The sequence below is a fragment of the Hypoxylon fragiforme genome, assembly GCF_022984875.1.
Source record: "Hypoxylon fragiforme strain CBS 206.31 chromosome Unknown GGS25scaffold_6, whole genome shotgun sequence".
Lineage (NCBI taxonomy): Eukaryota > Fungi > Ascomycota > Sordariomycetes > Xylariales > Hypoxylaceae > Hypoxylon > Hypoxylon fragiforme.
The window spans coordinates 2002454-2023879 of NW_026054761.1; the positions used below are offsets into that span (position 1 = coordinate 2002454).

The 21426-nt window shown below is 46.8% G+C and overlaps 6 protein-coding genes across 6 annotated transcripts; 4 read left to right on the top strand and 2 right to left on the bottom strand.

The window, feature by feature from the left end:
• Position 1: 1 nt before the first annotated feature.
• On the bottom strand, positions 2-3945 carry GGS25DRAFT_331149 (DNA mismatch repair protein MutL). The gene is made up of 3 exons (XM_049257898.1): positions 3776-3945; positions 3616-3712; positions 2-3510 (listed from the first exon to the last, which is right to left on the bottom strand). The coding sequence occupies exons 1-3, from the start codon at positions 3806-3808 to the stop codon at positions 281-283; spliced, it is 3360 nt and encodes a 1119-aa protein (XP_049115788.1). The 5' UTR covers positions 3809-3945; the 3' UTR covers positions 2-280.
• Positions 3946-4304: 359 nt separating this feature from the next.
• GGS25DRAFT_495582 (uncharacterized protein) lies at positions 4305-5734 on the top strand. Its single transcript, XM_049261460.1, has one exon. The coding sequence runs from the start codon at positions 5008-5010 to the stop codon at positions 5311-5313; it is 306 nt and encodes a 101-aa protein (XP_049115789.1). The 5' UTR covers positions 4305-5007; the 3' UTR covers positions 5314-5734.
• Positions 5735-6638: 904 nt separating this feature from the next.
• Positions 6639-10520, top strand: GGS25DRAFT_331174 (PGAP1-domain-containing protein). The gene is made up of 2 exons (XM_049257899.1): positions 6639-7520; positions 7579-10520. Exons 1-2 carry the CDS (start codon positions 6933-6935, stop codon positions 10411-10413), a joined length of 3423 nt encoding a protein of 1140 aa, XP_049115790.1. The 5' UTR covers positions 6639-6932; the 3' UTR covers positions 10414-10520.
• Positions 10521-12070: 1550 nt separating this feature from the next.
• On the bottom strand, positions 12071-15213 carry GGS25DRAFT_495585 (MFS general substrate transporter). Its single transcript, XM_049261461.1, has 3 exons — positions 14500-15213; positions 13445-14439; positions 12071-13394 (listed from the first exon to the last, which is right to left on the bottom strand). Exons 1-3 carry the CDS (start codon positions 14581-14583, stop codon positions 12776-12778), a joined length of 1698 nt encoding a protein of 565 aa, XP_049115791.1. The 5' UTR covers positions 14584-15213; the 3' UTR covers positions 12071-12775.
• Positions 15214-15911: 698 nt separating this feature from the next.
• Positions 15912-17497, top strand: GGS25DRAFT_495593 (glycoside hydrolase family 61 protein). The gene is made up of 2 exons (XM_049261462.1): positions 15912-16011; positions 16080-17497. Exon 2 carries the CDS (start codon positions 16559-16561, stop codon positions 17318-17320), a length of 762 nt encoding a protein of 253 aa, XP_049115792.1. The 5' UTR covers positions 15912-16011; positions 16080-16558; the 3' UTR covers positions 17321-17497.
• Positions 17498-17770: 273 nt separating this feature from the next.
• Positions 17771-20028, top strand: GGS25DRAFT_495594 (TMS membrane protein/tumor differentially expressed protein). Its single transcript, XM_049261463.1, has 3 exons — positions 17771-17945; positions 18006-18085; positions 18152-20028. The coding sequence occupies exons 1-3, from the start codon at positions 17895-17897 to the stop codon at positions 19461-19463; spliced, it is 1443 nt and encodes a 480-aa protein (XP_049115793.1). The 5' UTR covers positions 17771-17894; the 3' UTR covers positions 19464-20028.
• Positions 20029-21426: the final 1398 nt, after the last annotated feature.

Below are 21426 nucleotides of genomic sequence, written 5' to 3' on the forward strand. Positions count from 1 at the left end.
GAGACCTGTGACGTGAATAGTGATCTGTAACTAACTGGCTGATCTATTTATTATGTATGTACCAACCTCAAGTACCTACCTACCTAGGTAGGTAAGTATGTAGTATGTCCTTTCCATTACTTATCCAGGTATGATGGATTGGAAAACTTGATTTATGTACAATCTTGTCGAAGCCACTCATGTCAAGAACATATAAGCAAGCCTACCCTAGGTACCATACGCCGTGGTAATGCAATCAATGACTTAAACCGCCTATTAGACCTCCCTCTCACCCACCGACCTACTCTATCTCATTCTTCTCCCTAACATAAGCACCCCAGTTCGTAGGCGATGCCCTCTCCCCCGCAAACCCGTCACCCTCCCTCCAGCCCATCTCGCTCCACGCGCCGAGGCCGCAGAGGTGTCGCATAGTCGGGCGGCCGTGGGGGCAGTTCCACGGCTTGTCGAGCTCGCCCATGTGGCGCACCAGCTTCTCCATCTGCTTGTTGGTGAGGGACTTGCCGATCATGACGCTGCTGCGGCAGGCCCGCATCGCGAACATCTTGCGCACTTTGGACGGCCGGGGGATGGTGCTCGCCGAGGCGGACTGGTGGTCTGTGAGCATCGAGATGAGCTCCTCGAGGTCCGTGAGCGAGAACGTCGTCTCGCGACTGAGCGGTAGACTGAGTAGCTGGCAGCGAGACCCGACCGGTGAGTCGCCGCTTTCGTCCATGCTGACGATGAAGCCGTTTGCCTCGAGAGCTTCTAGGTTTTCTCTAATAACCTCTTCTTCGAGAGCAGTGAGTTCCAGGGCTTTCGGCTGGACCAATCTCTGCGATTGCACGACTGTGTTCGCTTGTAGCCGCTCAAAGTTGTACTTTTCGTCGGTGGCGTGCTGGTCAATGATAAAAAGCTCGTCATCTCTCGCCTCCTTTTCATCTACGTCGTCCGAGCTAGCCTTGGCGGGACGGAGCGCCAAAATGAAGCCCAGATTAAACTGACCTAGAATCTTCATCTTTCCAAAGTCGGATTTGGATATGGTCAGAGATAGCTTTTCCTCGGCATCTTCTGCATCAAGTCTATCTGTGACCAGTTTCGACCCCGTTGTTAAAGAGACTTCTTTGAGATAGTCTTGGTGCATCGTTAGAGCCTTCTGGATATGCTTCTCACTAGCTCGTAATGTTTGTAGCAACGATATAGTTGAGTCCTTCTTCTTCGTGCCCCCTTTTATGAAACTTTGCGTACGTTTCTGGGTTTCTTGAAGCGTAGCACTGTTTGAGCCTTGAGCAGAGCCAGTGCTATCTCCTGGTTTACCCCCATCCTGTACTTCTTCCGTCTGTTCATCTGGATATTCGTTATCAGGGAGCTGAATGGGAGATGGCAACGCGTCCCGTTGAAGTTGATCATCTGTATTATCAGGTTCTGAAGACATGCTCTCGCAGGCACGGCCTTTCTTCGCAACACCATCTAAAATCGAATCGTGCTGCATGAGTTCCTCCTCTGCTTCTTCTTCTTCTTCTTCTTCTTCTTCCTCTTCCTCTTCCTCTTCCCCTTCCCCTTCCTCTTCCTCTTCCGCTTCATCCCCCTTTTCACTCTCGTCGCCCTGCTCGTCATATCTCTCATCATCATCATCATCGTCTCCTACAAACAATTTTTCATCGGAAGAGTCAGAATCCTCTGGCGAATCTCGAGAATTTGTGGCCTTGATACTGGCCGGATCTATCTGCTTCGACTGGGAGTAGGCCGCAAACATCTGGGTCAGGCGTCCGTTAAATGAAGGCATCGTAACTGTGTCCTTAGGGGTACGTTGCCTCCTCGATGACTCGGCGGCCTTATGGTCTCCTATTCTTTGCTTCTTCGACGGAGAGCCGATTATACTAGTAACAGTATGATTCCCAACTGTAATTGTAGCAACTTCAGGCGCTGAACGTTTCAAAATTGCGCTGCTAGTTCTGCTAGTCTTCATGTCCGAGACCCGAGATGAAGTAGATACGGCAGGTATAGGAGGTTCGTGAGACTGCGACGTAGGAGGGCTACTGCTGTGCTGACTCGCTCTGTGCTCAGCCAATTCTGCTAGGCGTGCACGGAAATCCGTCGCTTCTCTATGTGGTTTTGCGGCGGATATACCAGGCAACGGCGGCTCATTAGCACCATTCTCTGAAGTATCAGTGGCATCCTTAGTATAATCTCTTGCAAATTTTGAAAAGACATTCCCCAAAGACTCCGAGGACTCTTGATTGTGATCCTCCGAGGCTTTGGTACCTATCGAAGATGTGTCAACACGTGGCGCCGATTTTCGGTCAGCCCATCGGCTAACTAGAGTGTGGCCTTCATTATCACCAGATGAAGGATTGGCCGCTAATGAATCATGTGTTATTGGCTGTTCAGCAGACTCGCCATCTTCAATGTCATTGCTATGTTCTGTACTATCCCTAGGGTTTATCGGGTTCGGCTGGTCCTCGTTTTGGGAGGCAGAACGTCTTGATAAATATCCAGATGAGACGGGCGTGCTTTGTGTACTAAGGGAAGGCTTTTTGAATGGTGTCTGTCTGGGGTTTGACAGCTGTGATGTCGGCAAGGCGTAATCCTGGGTTTCAAACAAGGCAATCAACGACTCCCTAAGATTGTCCAACATTCGGGTCTGGTCGTGTAAGAGAATTGTACGCTTATCCGGGCTGACGTTCACATCATATAGATGAGTATCCAGTTGGATATCGGCAAAGATGAATGGAGACTGAGAAGAGTTGTATGATTTATACACCTCATTAAACACTTTAGCGAATTGCGGTAAGCCGCAAGGTCGTCCATTAACGAAAAACATCTGCCTGTCCGGAGTCTGGCGTCCTTCTCCATGAGCAGGGCGAGACACGTGTCCTCGAATACGGACTTGGTGAGCATTTGCATCGCCCTGAGTAGCCCATTTCTGACCTGGCGTACTGGTAGAATCTAACTCAAGCTTCAAGTCTAAGGGTATAAGAACAGCCAAGGTCTTCGCGCCAAATACATTGACAATATTCTCGCGAGTTGTCTGGTTACCCCTGGTTGAAAACAGGACTATTCGTTTGCCTTTAGTCGGTTGCTGAGACACAGAAAATTTCAGCCCGGTTTGGATACAGGCATACTGGTTGAGAACACTGATGACTCGATTCCATTCCCGTTTGATATTCCGTTCAAGTTCGCGGCGGCGGACAGGTAAATTATGAAAAAGGCCTTCGACTGCCACAGTAGTTCCTTTCTGAGCGGCTACAATACTTGTAGCACGAAGCTTCCCTGAAGTTTCGAACTCTAGTCTTGAGCCTTTTGGGGCGTCTGATGCTAAGCAAGTCGTCACGGTGAACTTGGATAAGGCACAAAGGGAAGATAAAGCTTCTCCCCGAAAACCAAAGGTCTGAAGAGAGGAAAGATCCGCATAGGTGGATAGCTTGGACGTATAGTGCTTCAAGGCTAAAGTCTCGTAGTTCTGCTTGGATATGCCAGAGCCATTATCCTGAACCTCGATAGAATCTAACCCCTGATTTTTGAAACGAACCTCTATTGTTAGGTATGTTAGCAGTGATTGGAAAGAAAGTGTAAAGGAGAACCAAGACGAAGGGCATAACGGAAGGGATAACAAAAGATATAACAGAAAATACCAACCAATATTGGTGGCTCCGGCGTCCAAGCCGTTTTCCACTAACTCCTTTACTACAGAACATAGGTCGACGATGACCTGGCCGGATTGGATTTGGTGGATCTTGAGATAGACTCAGCATTTACAGACAAGATTACAAATCTTAGTTTTGGGGGAGTTGCTTACAGTTCGGGCCTCGATGGCCTTGATAGTTGCCATCTGTGAGAGAAGGCCAAGACCATTTACTCAAGGGTCGGAAGAAGAAGTTGTGTGTGTGCATGAAAGACACAATTCGGAAATATTTATTCAAAAATGCCCTTCATTTTCATCTCATATGTGTCATATAATTTATGAATTAACACATAAAACTTATGACTTCAGACTAAGTTATTTTCCACACTTTATCGTCGAAAAGGTAGTTTCGAAAGGCTCAGGCTTCTCAACTAAAGAGCTCAGCCTTGTCGCGGTGTTAAATTGATTGATGGAGAACGCGTCTATGTACTACTAAAACAAGTACGTACATAGTAGTTCTCGATGATGTGGGTCAGCTGTATGTAGTGGCCGCCGCTAGTACTACATATGTAGCCTAGTAGAACTTCCTCCATCTCACCTAAAAGCATATACTCTCTATACACATAGTACCATGCACTATACACACATATATGCACTTAATAGATGTATGTATATCGTACCCAGCATGTACTACTACTGGACCCGTATAACTATTAACTAGAAGTGGAACAGTTTCATGCTTTTAACTTCTCTGTTCCAGTTCTGCTACAACGATTGCCGAGATTTGAAATTTCCGAATGATTCCTATCCACAGATGAAGGGTTATTCATAATGCAGACCAATCAAAGTTTTGACATCTTTTTCTTTGTGTTGGAATGAAATCCGCAACAAATTTGATCCAGAATCCCGCATGTCAGTCAAGCTTTCAAGCTTTCAAGCTCCACCTCGTTCTGTCCCCATCTGAAATCCATTAAAATACATTTGCGCCATATACTACATACTGCGGGAGAATTACAGTACATACTACTAGTAGTAGATCTACTGCCCAGAATTATCAACAACGAGGGATGTCATTCTCGGTATCGTTCGTCCAGGATCCCCCCGGAATTAAGAAAACAGCAACCCATGATTTCCGAGATGGGCACAGAAACAAGGCCCCGAACAATGCTTGGCAAGCCAGCCCATTCGGTTAACTAAAGGAAAGCTGCTGAACGACGTCAAAAACGGAGCCCTCGGAACCCAAAGCCCACGTCCTTACTTGCTAGTCTGCCCAAGGTCATAAGCATGTCGACCTGACTTTCAGTATCAATAACTACAGCTCTACATGGGCATGCCAAGAGAAAGAAAGAAAGAAAGAAAGAAAGATCCCTTGAAACGACTTATGCGAAATAATCGCAAATGCATCAATGGAGAAGGCATTGAAAATCACACCACACTATTTGAGATATTTGTTAATATATACTAACCAAAGCATCATGCTCTACTACCTATATCTGACACAAAGAAACATAGTGGAGTTAGCCACATTTCTCAGACCTACATACATATACATACATATACATACATACGCACTCACGTTTCAAGTGACGTCCACAGCAAGTGGTCTATCAACACGAGCTCCACTATCGTATTTTGCTGCCACACAATCAAGATCGGGATCGTGGCGACTGAGGTGGCCACAAGATTCAACAGACAGCAAACAAACAGCCTAATCCGGGAGTTCAAGAAAAAATATCCATGTCTAGTAGTTACCAGTCCTGAAAATCGAAAGGTACAGCGGGGAACGCCGAGGAGCTTTCTCTACAATTGCGTGCCTATAAGATGCTTACTTTTACTACATACTCTGATACTCAGGTTAGTACAAATGTATTTGACTCCATCGTCCATAAAACGCAACGTGAGACAGCTGGATCATCTGGATGGGATAATTGTGGTGCGTAGTGGTGCGGTTCGCCGATCGCCAAGTCCTGTACCTCATCATGTATTCCCCTCCCCGCAGAACAGCAGAACAGAAGAAGACACAAGAGTCAAGACAGCACTTGGATGTTCTGATTATCAAAGGACATGGATAGATAGATGTATGTAGTATTGAGTATAGTAGATCATAATTTCTACCCGGCTACTTATTAATCCAAGTTGATTTGTACATACAAATATACGACGTATGTACACACATGGAAGTAATTCTATATAAAGATCAATAATTGACCTCAGTACATGCCTAGGTTACATATAACTATTTGCTGCATCTTGGAACCTACCTAGGTATATAAAATGCACTATAACCAACATTGAAGTTCGCAAAAACGTTATCTTCCTGTTTAAAGCAGTAACCCGATGTTACCTTACTTGACGCATGCAGCAGAATTCGGTTTAGAGTTGCATATTTTAGCTTAGTTAAGTCGGCAAGCCGGTAGCTAAAGCTTGGTAATGAAGTAGCATGCAACCCAGGCCAACGTCATTCATGGTCCAAGGGTTGCATTTAAAGTGGCTAAGACCACATCTTGGCCCGTGTTTAAAAGATCCACTAGGATTCAGGTCCGATAAGGAAGACTAGGGTACATATGTATTATGTAGGTAGGTAACTAAGTATCTCCCCTAAACTTGAGTTGTTGAAGCGCTAAACAACGCCAAATAGCGCCAAATAACGCCATAAAATCAAGTACGTTAACAAGTGGTAATTGCCAAATGGTAATCTCTTCCAGGGCTCAAACTGCTATTCTCGGTACAAGTTGTAGGTAACTACTAGGTATTGTTATTTTGTTACTGGTATACTGCCAGTCTGCCATGTGGGTAGACTCTCAAAGTTCTGCGACTTGTAACTAACTAATTGCAATTGCAATTCCCACCCGCTTCCGTCTTTCTCCCTTCAATGTTGTCCAACACAAAGTTCGCAATCGCCCACGAGACTACACATCCATTTCATATCCCGTCCATCACCTGAACTTCTTTGATCTTGGTGAATTAGACGGGACCGACATTCGTTTTTTAGCATCTCGCAATTTTTAGGAGGAAATAATAAGAAGAAACAAACTGTTTTACGCGTAACGGATTAAATCTCTCCTTCAATAAGATCGACAATTCCTCCGAGTCACTGCTGCTTAAAATAGCTAAGCTATAAAGCTCATGGTTGCGCAAGTTGGATGCTCGACCAATCCTACCAAAGCTAGTTATCAGCCGAAACTATAAAGAGAAAAAAAAAAGAGAAAAGAATTCACAGCGTATGACAAACCTCGAACGAGCTGCGACGAGCACCGAGAACAAACTTTGACCTAGTCCGAGCCGAATCCTCATATTAAAAGAGGTCTCTCACGAGAGCCTCTTCTTCCTCATGCAGAGGCGCTCCTCGGGGTCGTCTGAAGACAGCGTCGATGTTTCTGTCAAGACCTCGCGCCCTCATGGGCAAACAAGACTAAACGACGCCAACTCTTCCGTTCGGCATCCCCACGAACTCCGCCAATCAGCTCGCCCTCAACAAAATACTGGAACGAGATCTTTATCTGCTAGAAGCCGGAGACCGAGTAGCAATGTCAATTGGAGGCTTTCCCACAGTCGAGATGGGTCTATCGAGAAGGATACTACAGCTTCCCATCTTGCGCCAGCAACATTATCCCCTGACTATCCAAGTATGGAATCGGACAAAATAGCGTCTGCAAGACGCAAATGTCGACAGCTTCGACCTTGGAGTCCCTGGGCTATATCGCTTTTAACACTTATGACGAGTGTCGCGGGAATTGGTCTTATGCTTGCCGTTCTATACTCATCTGCCGTATTACACTGTGATCCCAAAGGATGTCGTATGTCCTGGATGAGCCCGTCATATGCCAAATTTAGCGACTTTGATACCGAGCATACTCGCTTTGCAACCAAGTATTCATTATACCTGTATAGAGAGCAGGGTTTTGACAACGGTCCAAAGGTACCAAAATCTCAAGATGATATGCCCTTTACAATATTAGTGTTGACACAATATACAGATTAAAGGGATACCGGTACTTTTCATCCCAGGTAATGCTGGAAGCTATAAGCAGGTTCGATCCATAGCAGCTGAGTCGGCGAGGTACTACCACGACATCTTACAACATGATGCAGCAGCTTTGAACGCGGGTGCTAAAAACTTGGACTTTTTCACCGTCGACTTTAACGAAGACTTCACTGCCTTTCACGGCCAAACGATGCTTGATCAAGCCGAATATCTCAATGAAGCTATCAGATATATTCTTTCTCTCTACTTGGATCCTAAGATCTCAGAACGGGACCCGAGCCTCCCAGATCCATCATCGGTCATCATCCTGGGGCATTCTATGGGAGGAATTGTGGCACGAACCATGTTCATTATGCCAAACTATCAGCAAAATTCGGTCAACACTATTGTTACCATGTCTGCTCCGCATGCTCGACCACCTGTCACGTTCGACCCGCAAATTGTCAGTATCTATAATGATATCAACAACTACTGGAGACGCTCCTACTCAAAGAAGTCGTCAGCGGAGAATTCTCTAGCCCAGGTTACCTTAGTGTCCATTGCTGGTGGAGGTTTGGATACAGTCGTCCCATCGGATTATGCAGGGTTGGAATCTATCGTACCTGAATCCCATGGATTCACCGTTTTCACTTCCACGATTCCCACCGTCTGGACGAGTATGGATCATCAAGCAATTACATGGTGTGATCAATTTCGCAAGGTTATAGTTCGTGCGCTCTACGATGTTGCCGACAACCGGGTAAGATCGCAGACCAAACCGCGAGCAGAACGAATGAAAGCTTTCAAGAAACGGTTCTTGACTGGACTAGAGAGCTATGTTGAAAAGACCTTGCCAGACGCAGCTCCATCGACGTTACTCACCCTAGAAGATCATTCGACAAACATCATCAATCTTGACGAACGCCTTGTCCTTCGCAGCCTAGGTTCGGATAGGAAGCTAAAGGCACACCTTCTCCCGATCCCGTCAAAGAAATTTGCTGAGGGAAAAAGGTTTACTTTGTTATCAGACAACCAACTAGATCGACCAGGTGAGGAGGGGAAGCTTGAAGTCCTGTTCTGCAACTACTACTCAGCCCAAGCTGGCCAGTCTAACCTACCCTTCTCGATGAATATCGATCTCTCTGATGAAAGTGACGAGTCCACCAAGCTTGCCTGTAAAAATGCTGCATCTGATGTTGTGTCCTTGCCAGCTTCTTCTCGTTTCACAAAGAACACCTTCTTTAAAGCGGATGAATGGCAAATCCCTCCATTTTCTTATCTTGAGTATAACGTTGAAGATATCTCAGATTATGGGTTTGTTGCAGTTATTGACAAGACTGGGTCTCCAACAGCTGGGTGGCTGGTAGCCGAGTTTACCGGCATAGATGACGCGTTTTCTACTCGGGATATTAGCCTCAGACGTCTTCTAAGCTTCGGCTTGTCATTTCGTCTTCCTGCGACCCGACCCATGGTTACTGAAGTAAAGCTTCCGTCTATTCAAAGTAGTCTGTTAGCGTTCAACCTCAAGGTAGAAGGTGGTGCTTGCAACGAACGAGAGCAGTTATTCACTCCCCTCATCCGTCAGTATATTTCTGCGCCCTACGAGTCGAAATTTTTCGTCAATGCTCAAGAGGTAGAGATCAGTCTTCATGGTGTCTCTCCTTACATGCCTCCCCCTATCAAATCCAGACAATTTGATGATGGTCTCGGTCTTCAGTTCTGGACAGATCCGACCTGCGATTCAAGCATTTCAATCCGCATCACAGTGGATAGTATAGGCAGTCTCGGAAAGTTATATATGCGATATCGAACCGTTTTTGCGTCTTTCCCTTTGCTAATAGTTGCACTTGTACTACGAAAGCAATTTCGAGTGTACGACAGCACCGGAGTCTTCATACCCTTTTCGGAGAGCTTGGACTTCTGTCTCAGACGATCATTGCCAATGCTTTTCCTGTCCATGACCCTTTTATCTCTTTCAACAGGCCAGTCAAACCCTAACGGATCAAAAGGTCTCTGGTTCTGGCATAATAGCACAGGTGCCATCGATTTCACCCAGAACGACATGCTAATAGGAACTTCGGACCCATTCTTCTGGTTTCTGATCCCGATAATCGGTGTCATCTGCATCGGAGCGTGTATGGGTCTACACTATATGGCATTGTTCCTCACATGGCTGCTTAGCATCCTCTATGGGAAGCTTTCCACTCGGCCAGTAGTTCAAAATGAGAAGAAACGAGCCTTTTCACCAGCTTTTGCACCTTCATCGCCACGGAGACGACTCATAACAGCCTGTGTTCTCCTACTACTGGTTTCTACGTTTATTCCTTACCAGTTTGCATACGTAGTTGCTTGTCTCGTACAGTTAAGTACGGCTGTCCGAGCGTATCGGTTTGCGAGCGAGGCTTCCTCTCTAGCAAATGCAAACTTTAGCAACTATGTCCATTCAGTATTCCTCCTAATGCTATGGATTTTGCCTATCAACTTACCTACGTTGGTTGTCTGGGTACGAAACTTGGCTGTTCATTGGTTCACGCCGTTCTCATCTCATCACAATGTATTATCCATCCTACCTTTTATTCTCTTGGTGGAGACCCTTTCCACTGGTCAAATGGTTCCAGTATTAACAAGTCGGCTTCGACACGTGACAAATGTCACCCTCTTCGGCATAGCTACCTATGCAGCCATCTACGGTGTATCGCATGCTTACATGCTACATTATCTTGTAAATATAGTTGCGGCATGGCTTGTCGCAATTCACTCCACTTCGGACTCTTGGACGCTTGCTGGAATTAGCTCTATGTTCGACTCTGAGCCGACTGAAGACCGTAAACAAGGCAAAACCCCATGAGTACCTATCTATCACATAAACACTATTTGTTCACTGCGTGATCGCAGATGGGCTTCGAGGATTATCTTTAAAGATTTGGATACATGCCAATGTGGAAGCTCGACATCTTAGATCCTATTACTGGATATTAAGACGAATTGGTAACTAAACTCTTGAGAGAGAGCCTTGATCCTTGTATATACATCTCACTCATCAGCCCCTGATGAGTACCTAATGCCTACCTATGATGAAATCAGGAGTTTTTACCGGACCTTTCTCGGCACTCTGACCACCACCAGGGGAAGCCATACTGTATGGGCTACCATACTTTGCGCCCCAGATATTATTTCTTATTATGAACGTTTCTTGATATCCACTTCTACGACGATTTCATAATTGCATTACATTACGGATTGGAGTTTGGTCCCAACAGTGGTCCGATTGGTCGCAATGGACGCCTAATATCACATCCAAGCATACATGGCCGGTTTTGATGCGGAATATGGTTTAGGTATCCGTTCAACGCGCAAATGTAGCTTTCAATTCTTGTACAACAAAAGTTTCCTCGTTGCTCCTCCCTAGATTCGAGGTTCGCATTTCTTTTCTTAGCTTGCCTCTTCCTTCCACGAGTGCAACGATCAAAGGGGGTTGGTTGATAGGTCAGTCAGGAGATTTCGTAATACAAGAACGTGGCACTGGAATGGACGGGCAGGTTATAAACACGGTTTCGGAAACCACAAAAGCCAGACTTATCTGACCGCGTCTCACGGATGCAAACCCTAATCATAATCTAGAAAGAGCAGGAGGGGAGAAAGGGCACGCCGAGAGGAGGCGAGCCAACCTAGGTAGTTACCTAGTGATGGCGGTTGGAGAGAGGCCGTTGACGGACAGAGAGGGTCGACGAGACAGGAGTAATACCCAGGTTCGGACTTTCGTCCTAGAGGAGAAGAGGAAGAAGGGTCTAACTAGACAGAATGGTCAGGTTTTTCTTTTTCTTTTTCAATTAAAGGAATAACTTGGACCAACTGGATAACCAGCTACATAGCTAGCTAAATATCTACGTACTTCTAGATGGCTTGGCCTGGCATCTCTTTGCCTCGCCACAGCTACGAGGTACCTAGGATGGGGAAAATTCACGGACTGCAAATAGGAAGCACTTTGCCCACATAACCATACATACTTACATACCTACATAGCATGCCTTGCCTACATAACTAGGTAGGTAGGTTGCATACTTTCAAATCATCGTTTCGAACCGTTTCTAGTGAAGACGTCTGGCCCTCAAATCGTGTAGATCTAGGTACATACCTACCTACCTACCTACCTACCTACCCTACCCACACACCCGTGTCGTCGTGGAAACGGCTCAGAAGCGCCGCATCAGTACCTAGGTACGTATCCCAAGGAGGTATGTACGTGTTACTATCCCCGTTGCAGCCGTTCCAGTACAACCATCAAGATACCCCTATATGTAGGTAAGTAGGTATATGAGTACGTACATGCACATAGTCATACATACTACCCTAACCTATATATGTAGGTAGGCAGGTTACCGATACCACCAATATCGAACTAACTCAATGGCTCGAGCCAAACTTTGATCTTCAAGTGTTACAATAGAGATTATGTGCATATTACTCCGTAAGCACTTACCTCCTTGTAGGTAGGTAGGTACGTACCTGCTTAAGTACATATGTAGTAGCATCTAGAGTACTATTGATGATATATTGATCAATAAAAAACCGAAAAAGAGTCTATTCCCGCCTCAATCTATATATGTGATGTGATGATGTGATGATGTGTATCTGCCAACTCCTAGGTACCTATATCTATGTGTGTACCCAGGTCCCAAGTGCTACCCCTATACCCCAAGTGTACCTACCTACCTACCTACTGCTAAGGTAGGTAGCTAGAGGTATATCTATAGTATGATATCTGTACCGAAATCTTCTAAAAAGGAAAAAAAAAAGGGAAAAAATAAACTCCTACATATCTTGGACTAAGTACCGGATAGCTTGATTTAGCTAGTTAGGTAAGTTCCGTTCCTCTCCAAAATAAAACGCCGGTCAGATATCTACTAGGTAGATACATCGAGTTAGATGAAACGTGTGCTCGCCCAGTATTGGAACCTTTGTCTTCCATTTCTTTCTCTCATCGTCCCTCTGTCTCCCCCTTTCTCTCTCACTCCTTTCCCAAACCACTCCAAAATTGTACCCTGTTCGCTTCGCGAGCCTGCCGCAATCGCAATCTTTCTTAGTTTACAACTGTGGATGATCTCTTGAGTAAGACAGCATTTTCTTCCCAACGAAAGAAAAATGTCTACACATATTCGTGTAGGTAGTTAAGTATTGGCCTTATGGCATGTCAGGTAAGTATATCCATCTCACTCCCTCGCGCGGCCTTTTCCGGTAGACTCGGCAAGTCTCGTTGTCCACTGGTGCCAGATAACCCAGAGGGTAACGACGAGCCCGAGGCCACAGGCGCATAGGGTGACGACGTACGCGGCCCAGTAGCACTCGAGACCGTCGGCGCAGGAGCTAACACCATCCCTATCGACAACGGAGTGTGCGTCGAAGACGGCGCCGTAAAACAGGTTGAAAACGTTGCTCGAGACAACGGGGGCTAAGGTCATGAAGCCCCAGTTCTGGCTGAGCCCGTGGATCCCGAAGGACTCGGCCACGATAGACGGGAACACGCCAAACAGGAACCCGTAACCGAGGCCGCTAAAGCCAGATACAAATCCCAGCAGGTGTGGGTTCGTCACCCTAAGGGCGAAAATCTGCGCCAGTGAGAAAATGCCTGAGGCTACTACTAGACACCATACACGGCTGGCATGGACAACCTTGACGAGGAAGTCGGAGCCGACACCGCTTAATAGCCGGCCTGCAAAGCTACCGATCGACAGGATCGAGACGTGGAGCTGCTGACGGAGGACAAGCGTCTTATCGTCAATCGAGTCATCGTAGTGTCTCCAGAGCGCTGTGACGTCGTTTCCGATATTGCTGAGGATCATGTTAGGATGGATGAATCTTGGAGATGGGGGGAGACTGACTTGATGGTCATGAGGCCGATACCGGAGAGTATGCCCATGATGGTAAATAGCTGCCAGAACTCGACGCTCTTCAAAAGGTTTATGCCACGAATATCTACACGGTGAGAACGATCCATATCAACACTGCTCTGCACTAACACTTCACCTGGGAGGGAGGAGGATGCGGTGGACTGTGATAGAAGCGAAGACGTCTCATCGGCACCGTCTTGGATGCCTGACGCTGCTTCCTCGGTGTCGGCCCTTGGTCTGACATATGTAGGGCTTGGGGATTCTGGAGTGCTGCTCGCTTCATCCTCTTGTCCCGAGGCTTCTTGGGTCATGTTGGTGTTGGTGTTGGTGTTGGTGTTGGTTTCAATGGTATTGGGCGACATACCAGGTTCAGTTGGGTGTCCACGGCCAGCACGGTGTTTGGACTCCTCGGATGCTGTACGACGTAACTCTCGGGAGTCTGTCAAACCTGACTCTGCTTCAGGCACGGCATGGTAGGGCGAGTGGGGCGGGTAGACGCCCAGAAAGAAGAAGCCGATGAAGGTCAAGCCAAACGTTCCACACGCAAGTAGCATGAGGAACCTGCTCGGGCTACCGGGGAAGAATACGGAGCCAATGAGGGAGAAGAAGAAGGCGCTTAGACCAAAGGCGGCGAGAGGGAAAGCGGTGGCAGTGCCGCGATGATGCGGCCAGTTTAATGCCGATGTTTTTACGGCGGCGGCGAAGGCCATACAACCACCGAGACCGGTCAAGTACGAAACAAAACACAACCAAGCGACGGATCCATGGCCGGCATCGTAAGCTTGGTGTAGTGGGAAGTAGCCGAGAGCGAGTAAAACAGCACCGACCATGACGGCGGGCCTGGATCCCTTGCTATCGACAAACATACCCACGGGAACGCCCATGGAGTACATGCCAAGATTTCCTGCAAGGCCGATCAGATTGCTTTCGGTTGCGGACAATAATAACTTGTCCGCAAATTGTGGCGCCCATGCTGAATAGACATACTGCCGTCGGCCGTTAGATATTCGGTACAAAAAATATTAAATATTTCCACGGGACCTTACATTAGTCCCGCAGGCCAGCGAGATGATGGTGGCGGCAACACTCGATATAATTCGAGCATTGTAGACGCGGTTCGTTTGGAGCATCTTGGGCAAGCCAAAAAAAAAAGAAAAAATTAAAAAGAATAAGGCGGATTTTTTATGTCAGCTCCAATATCATGACGCTCTTTTTATTTATTTTATCTTTACTTTTTTTGGGTATATCTTTTTAGGAGTTGATAATGAAGGCCAAGTAAAGATAAAAGGGAGGGAAAAGGGAAAAGATAAGATCAGTAAGTAGGGTATGGTATGTAGTTGATACTGTAGTGTAGCAGTAGATATGTGAGTATGGATGACGAATAGTTACTGAGCGGTTAACAATTACTATGTACTAGGCGTACCTAGGTATGGTATGGTAGGTTAAAGGAGTCAAGTTGATAACTAGCACTTGAGATAACGATTCAGAAGATCGGAGGCCACGATACGGCGCACAAGGCTATGCAAGGTCGGGGAAAAAGGAGATTCGTGCTCTTATAGATTCGGACTTTTGATGCCGAACAATAACGAGTGGAATGTGGAACGAATGGTGGATGAGCAAGTAATCAAGGTGTTGTCGTCAACTAAGTTTATGGAGTTGATAGGTGTATTCGTAAAGTTGATGGAGGGATGGATGAGGTGTCGCTAGGTGTCGTAAGTATTGTACCATGTAGTTAGGTACTGCATGTGGATACTGTCCAGTGCTGCAGTGCTGCATCAATGATGTGTGGGTACTTTCAGCTTCCACTTACGGAGCGCCCTTTAATCTCCTTATCTTTGCTACTACACTAGTTAACTACCACCAGTACCTGAGTAACCTAAGCCTACTAGGTAACCCCTGTCTGCTTCGGGAAATATCCCGGTAATTGAGCTAACCCAACAAGGGATTAGAATAGAAAGTGATTCCCAGGTCCGGTATGTCGGCACCAACATTAGTCCACTTTCTGTCACTTTACATAGTACTGTCTAAAGTGCACACAGTACCTACCAGGTCCTACCTAGGGTACCTTACCTAACTGCTAGGTAATACTGATCGTTACCATTCTTTTCCAACCAATGGTTGATATACCAGTAGTAATATCTTTTCTACGCCGTTGTTGTTACCTAATTCTTGACACTGCAGTGCCTCTTCAGCACAATATAAAGTCTCTGCTGTTAGTCAGTAATGAGACTCGCCGCAGAGCCAAGGCCTTGCATACGGCCATGTTAGATGAGTTGCTCGCCATGTGTGGTGAAAAGGAGTTGGTACCCCTTGGGCTTCGAGGCTCTAGATGTATCGGCATTACAAATAGGTACCAAGCCTAGTGTCTACCAACTCCTGAAGGCCGAGTTCTTGGAAGCCTCAGTTGGCATGCAAAGTTTACGTACCATTATGAAACCTTGTGAATGCTGACGATGAGTTGTCCTAGGACTTTGTAGTGAGGTAGAGAGTTGATCATCTATTCTCAATATTTCTTCCTTAAATCGGTTTTATACTTCGTATGTCTGCTTACCTAAGAGGTAAGTAAGTGGTAACCACTCCAACCATCATGGCTGATGTGTCTACCACCTCATTCGAATAAAACCAGATTTCCAAATTGCAAATAAGACGTACAACACAACGGAGACTGTATTTTAAAGAGTAGAAAAATTAACAGTCATTGCAAATCGATCTACGATGGATATATGACTTCGGGTTGCCCTGTTCCGCGCGCGGCGATTTGGGCTCCGAATGCCCATTTGGTGAGATGAAGCGACAAATAGCAGTCATCTATTACCCAGCACAATCGCGAACATTCTTATTTTTAACGAGCGAGCGAGATCCCATCGTCCGTAGCATGGGATCAAATTCTAAGCATGCTTTATATTCAATGTCTTGACCCTGCTCGCAAGGTTGCATTGTATTCGTCATGCAGTTAGAAATTCTCTACCTGGTGTTGAGAACTCCGCGATAGATAAAGGGGTCCTTCTTCTGATTTAGCCATCGATGTTTTCCTACTGCTACTAATCGTCTTCTGTCAGTGTTTCTTAGAGTGAATCTAGAAGACTACCCCGAAATTCATCCATCATGCCCGTTTCTGTCGCCTCCGTAGTTACGCTACTGGGTGCTTTCGTCACCACAACACTGGGACATGGCTACGTCACCGGCTTCGTGACAGACGGTGTCCAGCAACAAGGGTTCCTGCTGGACTACTACTACAACAAGAAGAACGGTATGCCCAGCCCGAAGATCGCGGCCTGGTATGCAGAGAACACGGACAGCGGCTTCGTGGCTCCAGGCGCCTACCAGACTCCCGACATAAACTGCCACAAGAACTCGCAGCCGGGCGAGATCACGGTACCGATCAAGGCGGGCGGCACCGTTGTATTCCAATGGGGCACGGCAGCGGGAGGCGCGTGGCCGCATCCTTACGGCCCCATCATCGACTACCTAGCCGCGTGCGACGGGGACTGCAGCAAGGCCGACAAGACGAAGCTCAAGTGGTTCAAGATCCAGGAGAGCGGGATCGACTACGGCACGCAGGAATGGGCGAGCGCGAAGCTCGTCGCCAACAACAACACGTGGACAACGACGATCCCCAAGTCGATTGCGCCGGGCAACTACGTGCTGCGCCACGAGATCATAGCCGCCCACGGCGCCAACACGGTTGGAGGCGCGCAGAACTACCCGCAGTGCTTCAACGTTGCGATTTCGGGATCGGGGACGGCGAAACCGGAGGGGACGCTGGGCACGGCGCTGTATACTAGCAACGACCCTGGTATCCACTTCAACCCATACGCGACGATTAAGGACTATAAGATTCCCGGTCCTGCTCTGTTCACTGGTTAGAGGGGTAGTTAGTTTCGTGGTGGCGGAGAGTGGGGGGGCTGTATATGAAGTTTTCAAGTTATTGTCATGGCATTTCGACTGTAGCTGTATCACTTTGCCCATCCAGATATATGGGTTTTACATAGTTGAATAAAGCAGATAACTACATGAACGAGAATTAGGCTATTAAGTTGGTAGGCTTAGGATCGTGATTGTCAATACCTAAATTATGTAGGTAAATAGTGTATTAGACAGTAATACGGCATATAGCAATATTTAAAGAATAGTTAATGTTATAGCCCATTTTATTAGTTACACTATACATTGTACATTATTAGCAGGATCCGGATGACCTGACCTGCTACGTAATTGCAAGTGCCAAGCCTTTAAAATATGGCCCGTGCACAAATGTTCGCCGCAAGGAAACTAAACACCAAACCGTGACGACGCCCGCCTCCAACAACCCAACCTTCTAATATTCTCATTCTTCCAACTGCCTAGTTATTTTCACTTCAACTAATTTTCAACATTTCACCTCGACTCGACTAGGGATACACAAAACTACGCAAGCTGGGATTGCAATCAACCACTCAAGATGGGAGCCCTCCTATCTATCCCCATGCTGGCTTTGCCCAGCGCTGGCGCCGTACGTCTTGCGACCCTTGTTACTTATCGAGCCTCTTTTTGTTGGCTAATATTTTCATAGTTGATGTCCTTCGCTGCTAGCTGCTGTGGTGCTGCAACATGCTCCATGGTTTGTAGTGCATGTGGTAAATGTGGCAACAGGTAAGATTCTATCATTGCAATCCTATACTTCGGCGCGCAAAGCAGCAACTAACATCGATACCCAAGTGTTGCTACCCGTATCGCCTACGCCCTCCTCCTCCTCGTCAATTCTATACTCTCCTGGATCATGCTCACCCCTTGGGCTATCGAAAAGCTGCAGCATTTGATGTTGGACTATGTTAAGATCAACTGTCCCAATGGTTCATGTTCCGGCTGGCTTGCCGTCCACCGAATTAATTTTGCTCTCGGCCTTTTCCACCTCATCTTCGCCGGCCTGCTATTTGGTGTCGCTTCCACCAAGAATCCCCGAGCATCCCTTCAAAATGGCTTCTGGGGTCCCAAGGTCATCGTCTGGCTTGCCTTTATCGTCATGTCCTTCCTCATTCCCGATGCCTTCTTCCAGTTCTGGGGTAACTACATCGCCTTCTTTGGCGCCATGCTCTTCCTCATGCTCGGTCTTATCCTTCTTGTCGATCTTGCACACACTTGGGCCGAATACTGCCTCGAACAGATTGAAAATACCGATTCGAGATTCTGGAGAGGAGTGCTTATCGGTTCGACTCTGGGCATGTACCTCGGCTCATTGGCCATGACGATTGTACAGTTTATCTTCTTCGCCCACAGTGGCTGCTCCATGAACCAAGCCGCCATTATTATCAACTTGGTATTTTGGGTTGCCATATCGTTTATCTCGGTACATCCTACGGTCCAGGAGTACAACTCCAAAGCCGGATTGGCGCAGGCCGCCATGGTGGCAGTGTACTGCTCTTACCTCACCATGTCCGCTGTTTCCATGGAACCTGACGATAAGCACTGCAACCCCTTAATTCGTGGTCAAGGCACTCGAACTACCTCCGTAGTCATGGGCGCAATCGTCACAATGCTCACTGTTGCATACACTACTACGCGGGCCGCGACCCAAAGTCTTGGTTTGGGCAACAGCAAGGGTGCTATCAAGCTTACAGACGATGATGAGCACGGTCTCGTGACACAGCAGCCTGGACGTCGTGAAATGCGAGCTGAAGTCCTGCGCCGGGCGGTAGAAGAAGGTAGCTTACCCGCTGACGCACTCTTATCCGACGACGAAGACGACGAGGACAGCGGCAAATCACCTCACGATGACGAGCGCGGCAATACGCAATACAACTACTCGGTGTTCCACTTCATATTCTTTTTGGCTACCTGTTGGGTTGGTACCCTACTTACAGGTACTGTCCAAGGTCTCGATGACCTCCCGACCGGCAGCGACTTTGCAACTGTAGGAAGGACGTACTGGGCTACCTGGGTCAAGATCGTCAGTGCTTGGATATGCTATAGCATGTACATCTGGACTTTGATCGCGCCAATCATACTACCGGACCGGTTCGACTCTTTTTGAGGGTCTGTTTTCTGTTGTTACCTGCCTAGGCACCTACTTGGGTAGGTACTAGGTAGCTAGTGTATAGTGTTGTACTACTTTTGTCGGCTGTATTGATCGAATGGATACCTTGTAATTGAGATGAGATGAAGGCGGCGTTGTTTTTGAATTTTGCATATTGCATATTGCATACGAGTGTTAGAATGCTCAAACATATTCATATTGTAGCGTACCTATGTAGTCCTACATGGTTCATCGTGTGGGTACGTAGGATAAGGAAGACTAAATACCCCTTATATGGTCTCTTGGTTGCTAGGCATCCTACCTAGGTATTTACCTAGGTAGCGATGAAGTGTTTGTATGATACAGTGTGTAGAGGGTTAGGTCATAGACATTGCTGAAGGTCAGTTACCTCGAAAGGGGGTTGGATTCTCGCATGTTAGTGTTGCAAGGTACTTACTAATAGTACTCGGAAGATGCGTGATTAACTAGGCACCTACCTACTGGTGGTATCATGTACTGATATCCAAGTAAGAGTGAACCCACTTGATAGTGGTTGACGGAGACTGTTGTAGTCTTATTTTACAGCATGGTAGAAAGTGTTATGCTCTGTATCGTATTCAGGGGGCTAGGAGCATGAGACGTTGTGAATAGCTACGTGAACTACATCTCTTCATATAGATACCTTATTTCTCATCTATCTAAGTGGTCGTCTCCTCGCATGGCCTCGCTGCACTGAGGATCTCCTATTAGGGAGTATACCTAGGTACCCTAACCACCACTGCTGCCGCCAACGCACAGTGTCATCAGGGGGAGTTTACGATAGAAGCCCCAGGCATCAACGAACCTCCCGCCTCCCCTCCTCCCTCTCCTCCTATTTCCCCAGATTACCCGAAACCAAGGTAGACCACCAAGGTATACCTTATAGATTATAATTGCATTCTATCTTGCAACCGACCCCACGTGTTGGGTGGACAAGAGGTTAGAGAAAACTACCACCGGCGGGTCATATGCTGGAGGCGTCCCTTCACTAAAACGCTAACTTGACAGTACGACCCGTTTCAAAGGAGTTTTTCGTAGGTACTCGATTCGAGCCCCCGGGGGGTACCGAGCTTTTTTGCCAATTTTCTTTTTTTCTTCTTTTTTTTTACCACCCCCCCCCCCCCTCTACTACTACTACTACTACTACTACTACTTGTAATTTTTCTAATTCTGCTTTCCACCCATCTGCGTCTTGCATAAGTACTTGTTTTCTGCCTTTCCTTCACTTACATTACCTAGTTTTATGATACCAACCTTACCGCCAAATGTATAAGCACCTATGTCTACAACTTGGTATTTGTTATTTTTATTTTTTTTTTCATTATTACTTCCGCCCACCTATCTGCCTACCTACCTCGGAGGTACTGTACATTATGCACTCCTAAATTTTCCCTCTCTAGACCCCCCTTGTGTATGCATTCCTGCCTGCCTATCTATCTACCCAGCTACGTACCTACAGTACACATCTTAAATATATCCATGGATATTATGCATGTAAGTTTAGTAAGATCTAGCCATGCCACGTGTGTTGGTATTCCCCATGAACGTATCGAGCCGAGAGTATGTACCGATCCCCTTGGGACCGTGTTGCTGTAGCTAATGAACATACATGCCTGAGGGACATATGTGTAGAAGGGCCATAACTCTTGTTTGCCTGTCTCCATTTCTCAATCTTTCCCACAAGTAAAAAAAACCAACTTCGCCAAGCACACACGCTCGATAAGGGGGTCATTCAGTAGTACCTTTTCTTTCCCCCTTTTACGAAAAAAGGTAGAGGCTATGTGGCTTTCACCTAGACGACTTAATCGACGAACCTTGCACTTCGTGGACCAAAACCTACGACTCCAAGGGAAGAGAGGCGGGGTCATAGAAGTGTGTATGAACAGCAATTAAAAGTACCTGGGTAGCGATGTGTTCTCCGAGTAGGTAGGTACCTACCAAG

Excerpts from the sequence above, each read along its gene's own strand:
- GGS25DRAFT_331149 (XM_049257898.1), bottom strand. The coding sequence starts at position 3,808 with ATGGCAACTATCAAGGCCATCGAGGCCCGAACT. Across the intron at positions 3,713-3,775 it reads AGGCCATCGAGGCCCGAACT|ATCCACCAAATCCAATCCGG; the intron begins GTAAGCAACTCC and ends GTCTATCTCAAG. Across the intron at positions 3,511-3,615 it reads CGCCGGAGCCACCAATATTG|AGGTTCGTTTCAAAAATCAG; the intron begins GTTGGTATTTTC and ends ACCTAACAATAG.
- GGS25DRAFT_495582 (XM_049261460.1), top strand. The coding sequence starts at position 5,008 with ATGGAGAAGGCATTGAAAATCACACCACACTATTTGAGATATTTGTTA.
- GGS25DRAFT_331174 (XM_049257899.1), top strand. The coding sequence starts at position 6,933 with ATGCAGAGGCGCTCCTCGGGGTCGTCTGAAGACAGCGTCGATGTTTCT. Across the intron at positions 7,521-7,578 it reads GTTTTGACAACGGTCCAAAG|ATTAAAGGGATACCGGTACT; the intron begins GTACCAAAATCT and ends CACAATATACAG.
- GGS25DRAFT_495585 (XM_049261461.1), bottom strand. The coding sequence starts at position 14,583 with ATGCTCCAAACGAACCGCGTCTACAATGCTCGAATTATATCGAGTGTT. Across the intron at positions 14,440-14,499 it reads CGCTGGCCTGCGGGACTAAT|TATGTCTATTCAGCATGGGC; the intron begins GTAAGGTCCCGT and ends GGCCGACGGCAG. Across the intron at positions 13,395-13,444 it reads ATCGGCCTCATGACCATCAA|CAATATCGGAAACGACGTCA; the intron begins GTCAGTCTCCCC and ends CATGATCCTCAG.
- GGS25DRAFT_495593 (XM_049261462.1), top strand. The coding sequence starts at position 16,559 with ATGCCCGTTTCTGTCGCCTCCGTAGTTACGCTACTGGGTGCTTTCGTC.
- GGS25DRAFT_495594 (XM_049261463.1), top strand. The coding sequence starts at position 17,895 with ATGGGAGCCCTCCTATCTATCCCCATGCTGGCTTTGCCCAGCGCTGGC. Across the intron at positions 17,946-18,005 it reads CTTTGCCCAGCGCTGGCGCC|TTGATGTCCTTCGCTGCTAG; the intron begins GTACGTCTTGCG and ends ATATTTTCATAG. Across the intron at positions 18,086-18,151 it reads TGTGGTAAATGTGGCAACAG|TGTTGCTACCCGTATCGCCT; the intron begins GTAAGATTCTAT and ends TCGATACCCAAG.